Consider the following 18,701-nt stretch of genomic DNA (forward strand, 5'->3'; position numbering starts at 1 on the left):
AAATGAAAGACAGTTTTCGTATAATAAACAAATACTTTATTAAATTATATATTGACCGTTCTGGTCCAACACCTTTTGCCATCTTTCTGGTAGTAGCATAATTCCACGCTCATAAAATTTTTGGTCTTTGCTGGCAAAAAACTGATCGAGGAGGTTTTTGACCTCCTCATTTGAGGTGAAGGTTTTACCGTCTAAAAAATTTTGGAGTGACCGGAACAAATAATAATCCGATGGTGCCAGGTCTGGAGAATATGGTGGGTGTAGCATTGTATCCCATTCAAGCTGTAAAAGCTTTTGGCGAGTGACCAAACTTGTGTGAGGTCTCGCGTTGTCTTGGTGAAACACTACACCTTTCCTGTTGATTAGTTCTGACCTTTTCTGTTGAAGTGCATCATTCAGTTTGTCCAGCTGATGACAGTAGACTTCCGAATTAATCGTTGTGTTATCCGGTAAAAGCTCAAAAAAAACGATTCCTTTAAAATCCCACCAAACAGACAGCATCACCTTTTTTTGGTGAATATCGGCTTTGGAAATGGTTTGAGCCGGTTCATCTTTTTTGCTCCATGACCTCTTGCGTTTGACGTTGTTGTATACAACCCATTTTTCGTCCCCAGTGATGATGCGCTTCAAAAACGGATCATTTTCGTGACGTTTGAGAAGCGAATCGCAGACGTCAATGCGGCGACACAGATTTCTCTCTGTGAGAACATGGGGAACCCATACATACATACAATTAAATCCTCTGTCGGGAAAAAACGAAATGACTTTCCGAACAACCCTATAAATTGACAGAGTTACTGAGGTGGATAAATAAATGGTTTAATTTTAATAACACAAACTGGTAATTTACATATAGCCATATAAATTTAAAAAGCAATGTTAAATTTGATCATTTTATGAAAATAGTCGAAAATTTAATCTACAAAAACTTGATGTAAATATGGATGATCTTTACGGAGAAATTTTTTTTAAACAAATTATGTAATCGGATATATAGTTCTAATGGTTTTGAGGAATAATCTGCTGCACAAGTATTTAATAAGACTGACGATAATTTTTCAAGTTTGTATAAAGTAATTTCATTTTTACTACACATTCCCGCCACATCAGTATTTACAGAGAGTTTTCTCTTTGATGAATAACAAATAGCGAGACGAAAGAAAAAAGCGTCTCTAAATATGAAAAAAAATGAACTACTTATTTACTTTAACTTAAATCTAGACTATAAAGATGCTGTGCAATTGTTTAGCAGTGATAATTATTTGTTAAAAGTAATGAAAAATATGTTTCTAAGCAAAATGGTAGAGTAAAATAAATTGTACTTTATTTTGACACAGGGTACTTTTTTTCTACCTTTAATAACCAAAGTCCTTTATTTATATAAAAGAAAAATGGCAACCATAATTATAAGCCTATGAACAGCAATTTTATTGTCTGTTATTAAGACTGCTATACCACCCTTCCGCTGCGTTGATAGAGCCGTGTCTCAATTAGTGATGGGCAAAAATATCGATAACAATACTAGCAATTGATAACTATCGATAATTATCGAATATGTCGATAACTGTCGATATGTAACGGCTAAACATTCGAAAATATTCAATCAGGCCTTTTTTATAGAACGTTCAATTTCCTCCAAACAATTCCTTCTGGATTTTTGTATGTACAGTGTTTCGTTATCGAGTTATAAAATTCTAAAATTAAGCAATGATTTGTATGCTATTTAAATGGAAAACAAACAATTGCAAAATGCTATCTCTAAATATTAATATTTTAACAGGATCTATGTTTATGGATATGTACTCTATCTACTTTTCAATATTCTTCGAAAAGAAAAAAAGAATAATCAATTTTTTGAAACACCCTAATACTGATGTATCGGTAATTAAGGAATTGTTTAATTATTCTATGAATTACGACACTCGCCAACATGCAGCGGAAGTCTTGACATTGCAATCTCAGTATACAATAAAAATGACGTGTATGGATTTATAAAATTATTAATGTTATAATTAATTACATTATCACGAAACTCAGAGCCCGCTGCAATTTTACCTGCTTTTATCGAGGCACTGTATGAGATATCGGCCATCAGTCCCGAAGAATGGTTGGGATACGGACGAACCTCTATTCCTTTCTATACTGACCCAATTTTCGTATTTGAACATCGCATATCCCTTAATATTTGCGTTTAGATCCTCATCTGTATTTTTTTATTCCTATCTGTTTCTATAGATATGTCTCTAACTAAATTTTCATGTCCCCTACCATCCTGTCTCCCCTTTTCCTTAGCGCCGTTGGTTTTCCTACTTTTCTCATTTCAAACCATTTCTATCCAAGGTAATTTTTAGAAATAGGATGAGCTAGTCAAACACCAGCAATAATAATTTAGTAAGTATAACAAAAACCTACCTAATTAAAATTGTATTGGGATAGGTCGTTTGTCCTAATTTGTATTATTTTTTGAATAATATGCTAAATTACTTATTATTTCGATATAGTTCATGTATTTACCTGTTCTCATGAATAAGAACACAACAGTACTCTTTAGGGTTGCCACCCGTACTCTATTATAAAGTATTGTACTCTATTTCGACTGTGCGTACGTTATACATTACAAGACACATAAAGTACGCAAAAATACTTTATTTAAGGCCTTACGTAAACATTGTAATTTTGTAAGCGATTATTCTAAATTCAGTGTATTTTTACGTCAATAATATTGCACAGAAAAATGGCAAGCCATATTTACGGAGCAACCTGTTTTCCCAAATCTGTTCAAAGTAGTATTCACTGTTATGAACGCAAAGTGGCGGGACGACAGGAATAAAGCTTCATTAAAACTAATTAAAAATGAACTTTGAGTTTACTTAAATCTTTGTTTGCCATGTTTAGAGGCTATTGATGTAAGAGCAACAGCAATTTGTTACTGACTGCTAAGTGTAACAAAAAATATGTTTTTAAAAAAAAAAAATAAAACTTTATTTTTATGCTGAGTACTTTTTTTTTAACCTTTTAGTCGAGAAATACTTTATGTAAAGCCTGAAAAGGTGGCAACCCTAGTACTGTTACAATTTCTGTCGCTTGTACAGAGTTGTATACCAGATTTTGATTAATGATAACTTATTAGTATGATTTGATAAATTTAATTGGTTGTTTAAAAGACTTCTCGAACGGGACTTAATGTGGTTTGGGACGTTGGTGAGGGTGGTATTTAATTTAAGGTTATCCGGTACCCGACAAAATCTCTATCCAATGCATCTCTAGTATTTTGATCATCCGCCTTTAGCACTAGATCTCAAACGCTTCAAACTTTCTGTTCCTCGCGGCGTCGTGATTTTTTTAAATTAATTCCATAGAACCCCAATTCATCTTACGTCTATATTATGAATAACGGATTCTTTCCAATTTTCTTTTTAAAAAACTGAAATTTTAGTACATACTACATTTCATTTAAATTACCTTTCACCCTTATTTAGTCAATACACTACGAAGTGGTGGCGATTTAAATTTTAATAAAAAAGAAACCATTATTTAGTTCAAATTGGAACGTAAGGAATTAAAATTAACACCTGCTAACCTCATTAAGTATTCCATTACTAAAATACAGACTATCTTATTCATGTAGACTGTAGAAGTACCTACTAGCAATTAATTTTACATAATAATTTAATATTGTAAATTTCTGTGGATAATATTAAACAAATTGTTTTTTGACAATACGAAAATACATATTCATATGCACTTTTATATCGTCGACGAGATTAACCTTCAGTTACGCCTATGGGAAATGAAAACCCTCGTAAATTATCTCCTAATAAATTTGTGATCTTACCAACTAAATATTTTAAAAAGTGCAAGATAATTAATTTAACTTTTCTCAAAAAACACAGAAATGACGATAGTCCTGTCCTAGGAAAAACTGCGTACTTTTTGCCAACCCTTTTTGTTTTTCTCAAAAATAAATAGTTACTCGATACCTACAATCGATTTATATCCAAATTCATTTTCCACAACTAAAAGATTATTTTTAGTCAATTTATCTTTTCAACGCATCGATTGGTAAAAAATACTACAATGTTAGACAAAGAAAATCATTCAAGGAGAAAAACAGAAAACTGCTTATCTACAACACGAATATGTATACCTAACAAGTATAAAATCAAATGTATCCTACCTTGATCTTCCATTTGGAAAAATGAGTCCTTCCAAACAACACTTACACGAAAGTGCAAACTCGAATTACAAAGCTAAGAAGAACATTTTATTAGACGGCAATTTCCACGACAACGTCCGATAAACTAATGAATAATGATGAAAGCATCAAGCGAGGAGAATTATGTAGAGGTGACCTGTTATTCGATTGTTTTCGATGTAGTAAGTTCGTGAACTTACGGAAAAAGAGGCAAAAAAAGATAAATGTCACAATACACATCAACATAAACTCCAACAACTGGATAAAATTATTTATTAAAATGGTGATGGCAAATGAGCAAATTTAATTTTAAAACATTTCTTGATTATAAATACTTTAAATTTCTTCAAAATTATAAATAAAAATAAAGCAAATTTATAAAATTTTGCATCAGATTTTGTCAACCAAATAAGTAAGATAAAGTAATGTTAAAATTTCTCAGTCCCCTCCAAAGAGCACGATTGAACAATGAATAATTAAAGAGGGATTAAAAAGATAAAATCACTTTTTAAATAATACACTTACCTTTTGAAGCAACAGCACCATTAAGGAAATTAACACCATAGAAAAATAACAGAGTAATTTCCATGAAACTTTCAAAATAAGACATTTATATTTTAAAAATCCTTGCTGAATTTCAAGGTAATCATAAGAATAGTTTAAAAGTAGTGATAAGCCAAAATAGTATTGGTATTGCAATTTTCTTTTGTCATGCTCCTGCACATTTAGCAAGATCAAAACAGAACTAATTTTCACTCTTACAAAATAAATTAAAATTACTCCATGAAAATTTTAAGTAAGTAAATAAATGTATTATTAACAGAAATCGGGCCTGTTATTGCAACTAAAATGTCCAGAAATGAAAATAACACACAGAAAATGAGAAACGAAAAATTATCTAAATATTAAAGCGATATTTACAATTTATCGCACTAGCCCGCTGCTTGGTAAGCGAAAATAATAAAAATTACAATTTGGACCCGAATTTGTAAAAATAAAATCCCAGCAGAAATAAATTTACATGACAAAACTACTAAAACGATATGTCAGATAGATCTGATGATGGGGATCGGTTCTATAAGAAATAAAAATCGTTGTTTTGTGTTAAAAAACAATAAAATATAATTAAAGTCGTATACATAGTGAAGCATACAGATATGAACCTATATTTATTTATTTATACAAGAATGTTACGTATAAACTTTTGAACGATATACACAATGAGGCCGAAACGACAGGTGTGTGAAAATAAAAAATAAATTCTTATAAGTTAAAAAAAAAAACAAAAGTCAGTTCTGTGTACAAAATTTCGATATGTACAGTAATAACAGTCGTATCGTAAACAATAATAATAATAATAATAATAATAATATAGTAATAGTAATAAAGCTTGTTTAAATACACTTTATCGCTGGCAGCTGCTAATTGATCGTAATATTATTTACAACTGTTTGTAGAAAAAGAATCTGAAACCGGTGGCTCAATTTAATACAAATACACAAATAAGTACTTACAAAAAGATAACGAACGTCGCTTTTTATGAGGCAATAAATAGATCAAATAAATCATAAATCTAACTTACTCTTATACATATCGACGACGTACAATAATATTTTAGGTATTCGCTATTTTTACAGATTTAGTTAGGAATTAAAATGCGCGGTGAGGCGTCGAAATTGGAAAACGAAAACAAACGCATTTGATGCAGTTAAATCAAAGAAGTCCTTTCTCATATCCAGGCCCTTTCTAAAGTATTATCTTATGGCACAAATCATTTCCATATATGTATGTATTCAGTAAATACTATGAGTTTTTTATTTTGAGACAATCAAATATCTCGATTGAATAAAAAGTTATACGCTTTCGAAGACGAAATCAATTGGTAATCATTAAAAAATCACATCTAAAATGACCAATTGATATAAACCCCGAAAGTTTGCCTGAAATTTTTTCTAAAATAATGAAAATCAATCAAGATGTTTTCATTGTTACAAGAAGAAAGACTCCCCTTACAGGACAGAATATTTCGACGCGCCACACTCTCTTATCTCATTATAATATAATATATTACGTACAAAATCACATCGATTTATATTATTCAATAAATTTATTTTTCCACGTATTACATCTATTACGTATATTTTGTTTCACAATCGTTTTCTAAGATAGTGATCGAGATCTCCAATAAGGAAGGCAGAGGTCGAAAAACAAAAAATAATTATTATGTATTCTTACCCAAAAAAAAAATAAGAACCGAAAAATAAACATCCATTTCTTCGTTTTTCTGTCAACGAGCTAACGAGAGTATAATAAGTCGAACACGAGGGGTAGTATGTGAGTGAGGGGTGTGTAGGTGTAGCTGAATCAGAGATGAAAGCGTCCATGAAAACGTCGCACAATGTAAGTAGGATTGCAAAAAAGTCACTGTATCGTAAATGGCACCGTAAGACTAGAGAGCTGTGACCGAGTGGCGAGGGGCCAAGGCGGTCACTCAAATGGGCCCGTAGTTACTCAGAGAAGGTCCAGATCCGGCTCCTTGGTGAGTAACGACAACGGGCGTGGCCCCCTCGCCCGCTTGTCATACGTGACTTAAAGGTGGTTGTTTCAACACGTGATGGTGCAAATGGTGCTGGCTGGCAGACGCAACGCTGCTTCCAGTCGGTCCGAGTAACGAGGCGCTTCCCGGAGCCGCAACCAAGTACTGAGGGGGCGGTTTACCCGGTCGCGTTTTAATAAGGACTGCAGCCGCGCCAGTTCGATCCGATTTACCGAACAACCGCCTCCAGAGACGTCTCCACGAGTCGAGAGTCTTCCCGGACCAGATCCATACTCCGGAAGTGATGCCGACCGCCAGAGCCATAAAGTATTTCAACATGAGTACAGAATATAACGGTCGTAAACGCGTCCGATTGGGCGTCAAACACGGACATGCGATCGATGCCAGCCATTCGTCGTGGAAAGCGTTCTCGTACAAATAACATCCGATTACTATTGTAGCAGGCACTGTGTACAGCACGCTGAAGATGCCAATTCTGATCATCAGTTTTTCCAGTTTGTCAGCTTTCGAACTGTCGTCCCCTTGGCGTTTGATCACGTTACGTATGCGGAAAAGGGACACGAGACCGGCGAAAAGGAAACTCGTTCCCAACAGCAGGTAGATAAGCAGCGGAGCCAACACGAAAGTACGCAAATTCTCCATGTTCATATTTCCCACATAACAAATACCAGAAACGGGATCACCATCGACTGCTCCAGACAGTAGAACACCAACTGTTTGTATGGTGGGGATCATCCATGCCGCCAAATGGAAATATTGAGCGTAGCTGGCAATAGCTTCGTTACCCCATTTTAAACCGGCTGCCAAGAACCAGGTCAGTGATAAAATGACCCACCATACCGACGAAGCCATACCAAAAAAGTATACGAGAAGAAACACTAAGGTGCAAGTGTTTGGACCGGTCGAAGAATACCGAATGACCTTCCCATCGCAAGCGATGTTCTCGTGTCCGATACCGACGCGAACCAGATAACCGATCGAGACCAGGAAATAGCAGGCTGAAAGGAACACGATGGGCCTCTCAGGATATTTGAAACGTTCTGTTTCGATGAGGAAGGTGATGAGTGTCATTAGGGTGGACGCGGCGCACAGGCCCGACCACAGAGTTATCCACACGGTTGCGAACTCTTTTTCGTCGGTGTTGAAGAACGTCTCCCGGCACGGATACCCGCAGTCCGCGACACCTCCCACCGCGACGCTTCGGTTGTATTGTGGCGAGTCCCTCCCCAGAGGAATTAGAGGGTGGCGGCACTGGCAAGTGCAATCTCTTCCTCTTGCCTTGCTTCTGTCCCCTGGGGGATCCGCGCAGTTTTTTGAATTCTTGCAATTGTTTTTGTTGTGTTTGGGCCTCGTCGTCGATTTTGAAGATGGGAAACCTCCTCCTGAACCGGATTCGTTCTTATTTTGGTCCATGCATAGCTCCTCCCCGCCGTACACCGGAAACTGATCGCATTCCATACGATCGGGCCATTTGAAACCGTACTGTTGCATTAACGGTTCGCAACCCTCTCTAGCCCTCCGACACAAGTCTCTACAGGGTGGTAAACGTTTGTTGTACTCTTTCAAACAAATGGGCGTGTACATTGAACAGAGGAAAAACCTCAAGTCCGGGGAGCATTTTATCTCAACCAGGGGCCAAAATTGATGAACCTCTAGACCAGCTTCTTCCTGATTATCGTGATTGAGTTCGTTGGGCATCCGGGTCAAGTTGTAACCGATGCCCAGACACATTGGTATCGTAATTTCTTCGCATTTTCCTTCTCCTTCGACCAAATCCGTTTGGGACGAGATTAGAGACGTGCCGTCCGAAAATACGTCACCAATAACCGAAAACACTAGGAGAATAGTCACTAACAGCGCGCACCACCGCATCGTGTCTTTATCTCGTATGTTCAAAAATACCGCGCACGCACTCTCACGCCGATTCGTGCAGCATCTATTTACGGAACTGTTTGTATTTTAGTTTAAACCGATCGCTGTTTTCGTTCGATCGATTTTTGTTTATTTAGCGAGAGGCAAGGCAGTTGCCTGCGTGCCCGACGACGTCGGGTGCCTCCGGCCTGTTCCATAACCATGTAACGGGACCTGAAACAAGGGATTCCTTCATTAGACAACGAAAACATATCGACAATTAAATCGGAAACGAAAAATAATATTTACTTAAATATACATAACTACATATATTTAAAACAGGGAACGTTTCCAAAATAACTAAACATAAAACAAAGGTTTCCTTATGCCTTAAACTCCAGGAATATTCAAAGTAATTATAGCATTATTGTATATATGCCGAAATGAAATACAGTGGAATTCGTTTATTATGACTCCGCCTACATTGACCAACCCCTTAATATGAAGTAATTGCAGTATTAAGTTTGGTTTTCATATTAAATTCTCTATAAGAAAGTTTGGATATAATGACTCCGTTTAAAATGGCATATCGTTTATTACAACCGATTCTCAAGAAATCATATCCGGCTATAGTGACCCAAATGATTAATAATTACATTTTCGCTCATTTTTCTGACCCTTCTTATATATATTGATATTACAATTCACCGTTCTTTTTCTGTTAATAAATATATACAATTTATAGTTCTTTCTCTCTATTAAACTAAACAATTAACCAAAATAGAAAGTTGTTGTATGACATCCACTTAGTGTCACGTGTTTGTCATTTCCTTTCGATGTCATTATAAGCGGATTCTACTGTACCTATAGATTTATTGTTCACGGAGAGAAAAATCTTGTAAAAATTATCATGCTATCTCATAATTTCGGTGTCTTTGCCTGACAATGGAGGAAATATTAGACTTATAAGGCTCCCTTACAAAAAATATTGAACTAATATCTATTAAATTATGTCATGGTAATTTTTCCAAGATGTTTCTCTCCGTGATATGTGCCTGTTTTGAGTTGGTGACTCCATAAATAGCACCTAGTTGTATTCTTGTAAATATCTAACCATCAAAGCGATCGATCTCGAGCAATTTATATATTGAGACAAACTGGAAAAGCAATAAAGGGGATTTGCGGAAAATGGGAAGTGTTCAACCCTCGTGTACTTTTCACGATCTCGTTGTTAACGAATCTCCGATGACCCTCAAATCAAACATTTTGAGGGAACGCACACATATATCATACACCCATGCGTACAAACAGACCCATAATTGCATTTTGATGCACTTCGACTGCATCCTGAAATACAGTGGAAAAAGCAATATAAGAGTATAGCGACGCGGGAAGAAATTACATCCCCCTTCCGTGATAACACGTCGTCCTGTGGATTCGGGTGGGTGGTGGGTGGACTGGATGTGCCGGGGGGTTGCCAAAGGGCGACGGACGGCTCAATGCGTATTAACGCGTGACGTCACACAACCCTCGTTTCAATTAGAACCAGATTTGCCGGCATTTAATTCTTGTCGAGGGGCGTTATATAGGAAAAACATATGTCGATCTCTAAAGTGAAAAGTTTTCAGTCGAATAGGCGCAAAAGTGGTGGAAAATCAGCTAAATATTCTGACTACTGTTCAAGTTTTATTTAATAGGGGGAATAATCAATAAGTAATAAGTAATAGGACTTAAATATCAAATTTGATAATTTATTTAATCTGTCCAACACAAAAGTACTAATATTCTACGTTGGAGTATGATTTTTGAAGTTTGGTATAAGTATACTTGACATATTAAGAAGCCTCCCCTTCAATTTATTAGTTTGATTGATGTACAAAACTATTCTATTCAGAACACATTTGTTCTTTCATCATCATCATAGGCCGTCAGTCCTAAGATTGGTTGTACCCGCACTTCCACTCGTTCTTATCCTGAGCTAATCTTCGCTTTTTCCTCAAAACTACAACAACCCATATCCTTACTTAATTGTTTGCGAACAGTAATCTAATCTAGGTCTACCTCTACTGCTCTTAACTCTTGCTTCTGCCTCCAATATGCCTCTAACTAGACCTTCATGCATGAGAATGTTTCCTACCAACATATCTCGCCTATTTCTTACTGACTTCCATAGAGTCCTCTGTTCCCTTATTCTTTCTAATACCCCTTCATTTCTAACCTCCTCTATCCACGATATCCTCATCATTTGCCGGTAACACCACATCATTTCGAAAGCTTCTAACCTTTTCTTTTCGCCGCGCCCCTCATCCATGTTTCGCACCCGTACCGCGCCGCGCTTCAAACATACACCTTTAACAATCTTTTTAGAATTTCTAAATTAACCGTTAGCAAGCGCAGAAGTGACTTCTTTTTATTGAAGGCGACTCGACCCTACGCTATCTTTTGCTTTATATTCCTACAACTCCTTCCGTCCTGACTTATCTAACTTACTAGATACCTAAAATCATCCACTTCTTCTAATTTTTCGTTTCCTATCCTTGTATTCGCTCTTTCCCTGCATACCAGTATTTTTGTTTTACTTTTATTTCTTTACTTTTGTCTCCCCGACCAGAATTTATAGGGGGATGCCTCATATAGCGTGCAGACATCATGTCGCGTGTAGATTTCATGTAGTAAATGTAACAGTGTGGATTATTTGAAACTAATTTTAAGCACTTTAACTTAACAGGTTAGAAATTTTAAAAGAAGTGGAAAAGTGTTTTCCCAATGTTATACACTTGTCCAGATACACATCCGTACGCGCACATTCTTTTGAACATACATCTTGAAGTACTTTGACCAATTTCACATTCAATTTATCTAAAATGTAGTATGTAAACTATTTACACTTCCTTCAAATGCCCTAGTGCATTTCCAAAGTCGTAAATAAAATAACGAGCTCATATACATAAAGCCAAATAACTGGATTAGGACTTCAAGTGTTACTCATAACGCAAAACATTGGCGCGATTTAGATTCTTATAACCGTTGGATTTTTGATAAACGACACTCCATTGGAACGAAACTGCGACTGGTCCTTAAAAATAATATGAAAAACACCAGAGCTGCAACGCAGCAGGTGAACGAATCTGGCATGTTCCAAGTCTCAAATGCAAATTCGCCAATTTTATTTTACAAAATCACATTCATACAAGTGTCTGGGTATATAATATACAATGCTGCCATACCGGTTTATTTATTAATCGCATATTATGTTCCCCATCCTCCACTTCCTTGGAGGTGCCGAAATGCTCTTCTAAAATATACTACAAGATAGTAAACAATGTCATAACCATCATCATCATCCGTCCTAAGACTGATTGGACATGCACTTTCACATTTGCATCTCCTTAGCTAATCTTTGCAATTCCTTAAAACTAGAACATCACGTAAACGAAATGTTTTTCGACAGGTAATCAATAAAAATATCGATAATAACAAGGATGATGTGCTAACTGCCATCTACGATTAAATAGAAATATAAAGCCATCAAGCCAAACGTGAAGTGCCATCTGACAGTGTAAGGAGCAAGTTACTACGAGAAAATGGAAGTATAACAATTTCTGTACAGATGGTTTAAGGATAATAAAGGATAATAGAGATGGGCGAAACTTTTTGATGTTTAAATAAAATACACTATCTTCAAGATCTCAACCACACTGGAAAATAACACAAAAATCTACACTTCCAGTAATATTGCAGGACATGTTATCCTTAAGGATTGAGAACTACCCCATTTCATAGTTTTTAACAAAAATACCATTCTTTTAAGTTGTACAAAATAACATTGCCATTGTCACAAATCATTTCTGTCGTCTTTATTTTGTTTTTTCGTTCGTTCTTTTTTTTCTTTATTAAAGTGTTAATTAAAAAATTTGATCTAAAGATGACATTAACTCGCGTCCCGCCTACATTGGTCACGAATATCACCGTAAGCACGAAAAGCAGGAAGAAAGAGAAGGGGCGGAGCGGAAAGTTAATCAAACGAACAACTTTGCAATCGAATAATGAATGTAATGCAATTTAAGAGTTATTTATTCTTCGTTCGACGCTATATTTCACTTGTCAATTACGAAGATAAATTCAACGACTGGTTCAGTGGCGTAGCGTGAATTTCTGCCACCCGGGGAGAAGCTTAAATTTGTCGCCCTTTACATATTTTTACCATTATATGTAAGGCCTATATAGAAATAGTTCATTTCAATTCAAAATGTGTTAAATTAATTTAAAAGGTTTCGCATAACTTTTTTCCATTTACATACATACATTCAGAATGGCAAAAGGATTTTAAGGATCCATCTCAGTATTTATAAAGAATTGCGGTTCTTTAAACAGATTATATCGAATCATCAGTATTTTTATTGTCATATTCTTTCCGTATGTTTGCAATGAGTTGCATCATTGTACTAACTGCATTTATGAAATTTACCATAATATGTAGTATTAAGGATTTTGTTTCACGACATTACTAGTAAAAAGTTTATGCTAGAGTGTATCGTACAGTCAGTTAGTAGGTAGCCGTGATACCTAAGCCTAAAACTTTTTTGCTGTTACTGCACTATTCCCAGCCAATCCCGTATCCCTTCTACTACTTCAGTGCGATAAATTGTTCGTTATTTATTAATTAATATCTCAGAAACTGTGTTGTAATAATTAATCAAACTTTTTTCAAAGAAGTTATTAGACATTGTTTAATCTTTCTGTAGTTTTTTAAAACATTTGTAAGAAGGGATTCCAAGTTAACATTGTATTTCTAGTTAGCCTCGCCGGTATCCTGTATAGTACAATGTATAAGAGCCGCAAAAACGCGAACTTTGAAATTAAATATCTCTGAAACTATATTGTCCAATAATTTCAGTCTGCACATATAGGTGAAGAATAACTTAAATAATATTCTGTCAAAATTTCAAAAGAATCCTAAGAAAACGCTTTTCATGGAACANGGTAAAGGTCTAGATGATGGCCCCCACCCCCATAACTTTAAATGGGGATGAGACCGCCACGAACTTTTTATGGTACAGTGGTGGGGGAGACCTCCTCTTTCGATCCCACCCACCCCCCATCTAGACATTTACCAATGTTTTGTTTGAATAGTACACATAGTTTTTTTTTTGATAGGTATGTTTTTCTGCGGTTATTACCCTTTTAGCTTTTATAATCGTAGGTATTCTTTGACGTATATTTTTGTGCTTAGGGAGCTTGGACTATACTTGCCCTCGTCCCTATCATAAAGTGAACTGTTAGGGTCCAACCATTCGACCTTCAGTTCTTGCTATATTGGTCATAAAAAATTACCGTTTTTACGGTTAGATACAAGTCAGTTACTTTTCAGAGATTTTTATTAACACTTTTCAGAGATATTTGCCAACTAAAATGGTAATAACTTACTACATGGTACAAGTTATTATGATTCTATCTAATACTGCGTTGGAGTATGATTTTTGAAGTTTGGTATAAGTATACTTGACATATTAAGAAGCCTCCCCTTCAATTTATTAGTTTGATTGATGTACAAAACTATTCTATTCAGAACACATTTGTTCTTTCATCATCATCATAGGCCGTCAGTCCTAAGATTGGTTGTACCCGCACTTCCACTCGTTCTTATCCTGAGCTAATCTTCGCTTTTTCCTCAAAACTACAACAACCCATATCCTTACTTAATTGTTTGCGAACAGTAATCTAATCTAGGTCTACCTCTACTGCTCTTAACTCTTGCTTCTGCCTCCAATATGCCTCTAACTAGACCTTCATGCATGAGAATGTTTCCTACCAACATATCTCGCCTATTTCTTACTGACTTCCATAGAGTCCTCTGTTCCCTTATTCTTTCTAATACCCCTTCATTTCTAACCTCCTCTATCCACGATATCCTCATCATTTGCCGGTAACACCACATCATTTCGAAAGCTTCTAACCTTTTCGCCGCGCCCCTCATCCATGTTTCGCACCCGTACCGCGCCGCGCTTCAAACATACACCTTTAACAATCTTTTTAGAATTTCTAAATTAACCGTTAGCAAGCGCAGAAGTGACTTCTTTTTATTGAAGGCGACTCGACCCTACGCTATCTTTTGCTTTATATTCCTACAACTCCTTCCGTCCTGACTTATCTAACTTACTAGATACCTAAAATCATCCACTTCTTCTAATTTTTCGTTTCCTATCCTTGTATTCGCTCTTTCCCTGCATACCAGTATTTTTGTTTTACTTTTATTTCTTTACTTTTGTCTCCCCGACCAGAATTTATAGGGGGATGCCTCATATAGCGTGCAGACATCATGTCGCGTGTAGATTTCATGTAGTAAATGTAACAGTGTGGATTATTTGAAACTAATTTCAAGCACTTTAACTTNATACTGTAAAGGGCCATATTGATCTTTATTAAATGCAAAATGTATTTAAAAGTACTTAATTGGATAAGGATTAAGGCTGTATTGCTTAAAATCGCTTCGTAAATAAGCCATTATTTCTCGTAAATAGTAAAGGATAAAAAAGGATGGCGTTTATATACGCTCCTCACCGGTTAACAGTTTTGCCGAGAGTTGTCTCCTTCCTTTTCTGGCCTAGTGCTATTCTTTTCTACTTTGCGCCGGTCAAACTGAAGGTCACATCGCTATAGAAAGTAAACGAAGTATACCTGCACCCCCTCAAGATTCTAGTCGGGATAGTGACTTTATTACGGCGTTATTTTATCCTACATAACTCCTAGCGTGTAATAGGGAATGTTGTCACTTGACTCGAATGCTTCTCCTACATTTCAATGAATCACTGTCTACTATTTCGACATTATTAAATTTTAAAATACGGTTATTGTTTTAGGCGAATTTAAAACAAAACGAATTTCTATTCTGTTTTATATGGCTTTGTTTTTCAATTCATGGCCTGTTTTAGCGCGGTATTACATACCGTTTGGAGTGACACGGGTGACAGTGGATGCCTCTCGGCTACAACCTAATCTCATTAATTAATAAAACGAATTCAGATAGGCGTTCGGTGTTCAAAGGAGCGTTTCTGAAAAGTATTCACAAAGAGACGCCGCCAGTGCGGCACTCGAGGAAAAGATTGAAGTTGAATCGAAAAAGAGGCCCACTATACATATAACAGCTGTACAAGTGTACCACAACAATGGATGCACATCAACTACACCCCACGATCAATAAATTGTAAGTACCACATACGGGAGCGCGTACGGTTTTAAATCAGTCGAAAAAAACTTTTTACAATCCTATCGTAGAGAAGTAAATATTAGGAAGGGAATCAGACAGGGATGCACTCTGTTGATCTATACATCGAAGACGCGATCAATTTCATTAAAGACAGTACAACTATAGGGATAGATATGCAGGGGCAAAAGATTAGTATGCTTAGATTTGTAGACGATTTAGCAGCAGTTTAACTGTATGAAAATGAAATAAAGTAAAACAAAAATACTGATATGCAAGGGAAGAAAAAGTAATGAAAAAACGAATCTAAAGATAGATATGAAGTAGCTGATTTTAGGTACCTAGGAAGTCAGATAAGTCAGGACGGAAGGAGTTGTAGGGATATAAAGTAAAGGATAGCGCAGAATAACAACAAGAACCCAATAACGCCGAATTTAATTACTGCAAGAGTTATATGGGGTGATTCGTTAAAAATTGATACTTTCAAATTAAAAATACATACCATACATACCTAAAATTTCGCAGCCACCTTTTGTTTCTCAAGTTGTATAAACATGATGTGTTAGTGTTACAGTAAATGAAGATTTTTGTATTTTTGGCGTCAATTATCGAATTAGCGAAGAAGAGGATATCGAAATTGATTAATGTCTGTCACCTACACCCAAAAATTGTACTAAATATTGTTGAAATGTTATGTTCAGAGCATAGACTTAATTAATTTTCCTGTAATCTAAAAGNAAGATTAGTTAAGGGTAGGAAAGTGTGGAGGTGCGTGCCCAACTAGTCTTAGGATGAATCTGGATGAGCGCGGTATCAGCAATATTTTTAAACAAACTTTCAAGATAGATTTATATTAGTATAACGTAAGTTTTGACTACAGGAATTTACACACCAACACCTAAGATGGCCGCTATACGGTACGGTACGGTACGGTAGACTTAATAACGAACGCAAGGATATTTTTATCTTGAACAGTGGGTAATGGACACATCTCATTAAGTGGATATATAATTGGTTCAAGAGGAAAAAACCGATTGAATCTGTACATTTTTTTATCACGCCTCGTATCCGTGACCGTGTCCCGCGACTGCCAAATTGGCGCGTGTTCATTTGCTATGAGAGGACGGATGGGACGGACGGTGAGGCGACGACAAAAAACCGAACAATGGATTATTTGGCTACTAGACTGACAAAAGACCCGACAGGTTGGCAATGATTATATACGTATGGGAGGCATGTTCACATATGAAAAAACTCGCAGGTATTCGTGTAAATTAACGCTTTTATAAACATGTACATACATACCTATGGGACGTGTGAGCGTGATATTTTTCATCTCATTTCAATTAATGTAGATACTTCTTTTTTTGATGGAAAATTAGACTGACATTTAAATGTTTCGTCGCGAGAGTTTTCATTTTACAAATAGCGAGTAGGTACAATATTTGAAATGTTTCTCAGAATCTTAGCCATTCTGGGAAGGTCTTTTTTTTACTTCAGTTCCTATCGGATGCTTATCAGATTTTCCAAGACTAGAATTTCGAATTAATACCTAACTTTAATGATTTCCACAAAAATTAACACATAGATATACTTCGTTTACTTTCTGTAGCGATGTGACCTTCAGTTTAACCGGCGCAAGGTAGAAAAGAACAGCACTAGGCCAGAAAAGGAAGGAGACAACTCTCGGCTAAACTCTTAACGGGCAAGGAGCGTATAATCCTTACAGTACTGCACGAAAAAATTTACCATTTTATCCACTAAAATTGCGTTGCTCAAATGTGCTGTTATTGCTACCAATTACTACTGAAAATACCAACGAGATGTTTATTTATATTTGAAGACATATTAAAGGCTTTAACGCTTATTTTCGATTCGCACTACTATTCATGATTGAACAAAACTTTTGGCAGGTACTGTATGAAAAAGTATGTTTAATGAACAAGAGTCGAGAGTACAATGAGCTTTTTTCTCCCTACCTACGATTTTGCCAGCGCGCATCCAAGACATTGGAAGGGGCATATCGCTAGAGAAAGTAAATGAAGTATAGTATCTTAAAGCGCAAATGGGAGGAAAAGCATTTAAAATCGAAAAAGATTGTTAAAGGAGTATGTCTAGAGCCCTGCTCTGCACGGGAGCGAGTATAAATTAATAAAAATTTCACTTATACCTGATTGTTGCAATGAGTTTCAAAGGCGAATTTAGAAATAATAGTCTAAAGACTGACTTATTCTGCTCACTAGTTTGCACGTTTGTAATGTGGCTAACGTATTCGTTGACATTTAAAACGTAGGGGCCGTAATATATATTTAGGTTTAAACAAACAGAGACGCAATGATCTATTTTGAGTGCAATTATCCATGCCAGTGATGCCATTCAAAAGCCCGTAAAAATTAAATACAGTCTACAATAAAAACCTGAAAATTATCTTCGGTGCGTAACAAATAAAATTTTGTACAATTGTGGATTAATAAGTGCGCTTATCAGCATTACAAGTATCGACGTTTACGAATTACTGTAATTAATTGCAGTTTATATCCTTGACAATGAATATTAATTTCGCAAAAATTTACCTATAAACTATAGAATTATTGTTACTATAGAGTAATTGTTATAGTTTTTACAAAAGAAAAACCTCCAAATGCTAAAACTAATTTAGGAGGAATCATTAAACAAACTAGTCGTTCTTTATACTTCCTATTGTTTGTTCATAGTAAATAGAAATAATTTAATTTTACTGCCATTTATGTACTAAATACGTGGCAAGGACCTAATGAATTTTGTATTTGAATAAAATAAATTTTTGTCAAAATGTTTTATTTTTTTTTATTTATTATTTATCGTAAATAAATTATTACCCAAATACTAACACAAACTACTAAAAGTTATTTAAA

At 35.6% G+C, this 18,701-nt stretch overlaps 1 protein-coding gene across 1 annotated transcript in view; it reads right to left on the reverse strand.

Moving 5' to 3' along the window:
• Positions 1–5,309: 5,309 nt before the first annotated feature.
• The window catches only part of LOC112903843 (frizzled-2), a 41,302-nt gene continuing 27,910 nt past the window's right edge, over positions 5,310–18,701 (reverse strand). Inside the window, exon 2 of the mRNA XM_025980355.1 lies at positions 5,310–8,837. Coding sequence (XP_025836140.1) covers positions 6,774–8,624 — 1,851 coding nt within the window. The 5' untranslated portion in view covers positions 8,625–8,837 and the 3' untranslated portion in view covers positions 5,310–6,773. The remainder of the gene's footprint in view (positions 8,838–18,701) is intronic.

The sequence above is a fragment of the Agrilus planipennis genome, unplaced genomic scaffold (assembly GCF_000699045.2).
Source record: "Agrilus planipennis isolate EAB-ADULT unplaced genomic scaffold, Apla_2.0 scaffold47, whole genome shotgun sequence".
NCBI lineage: Eukaryota > Metazoa > Arthropoda > Insecta > Coleoptera > Buprestidae > Agrilus > Agrilus planipennis.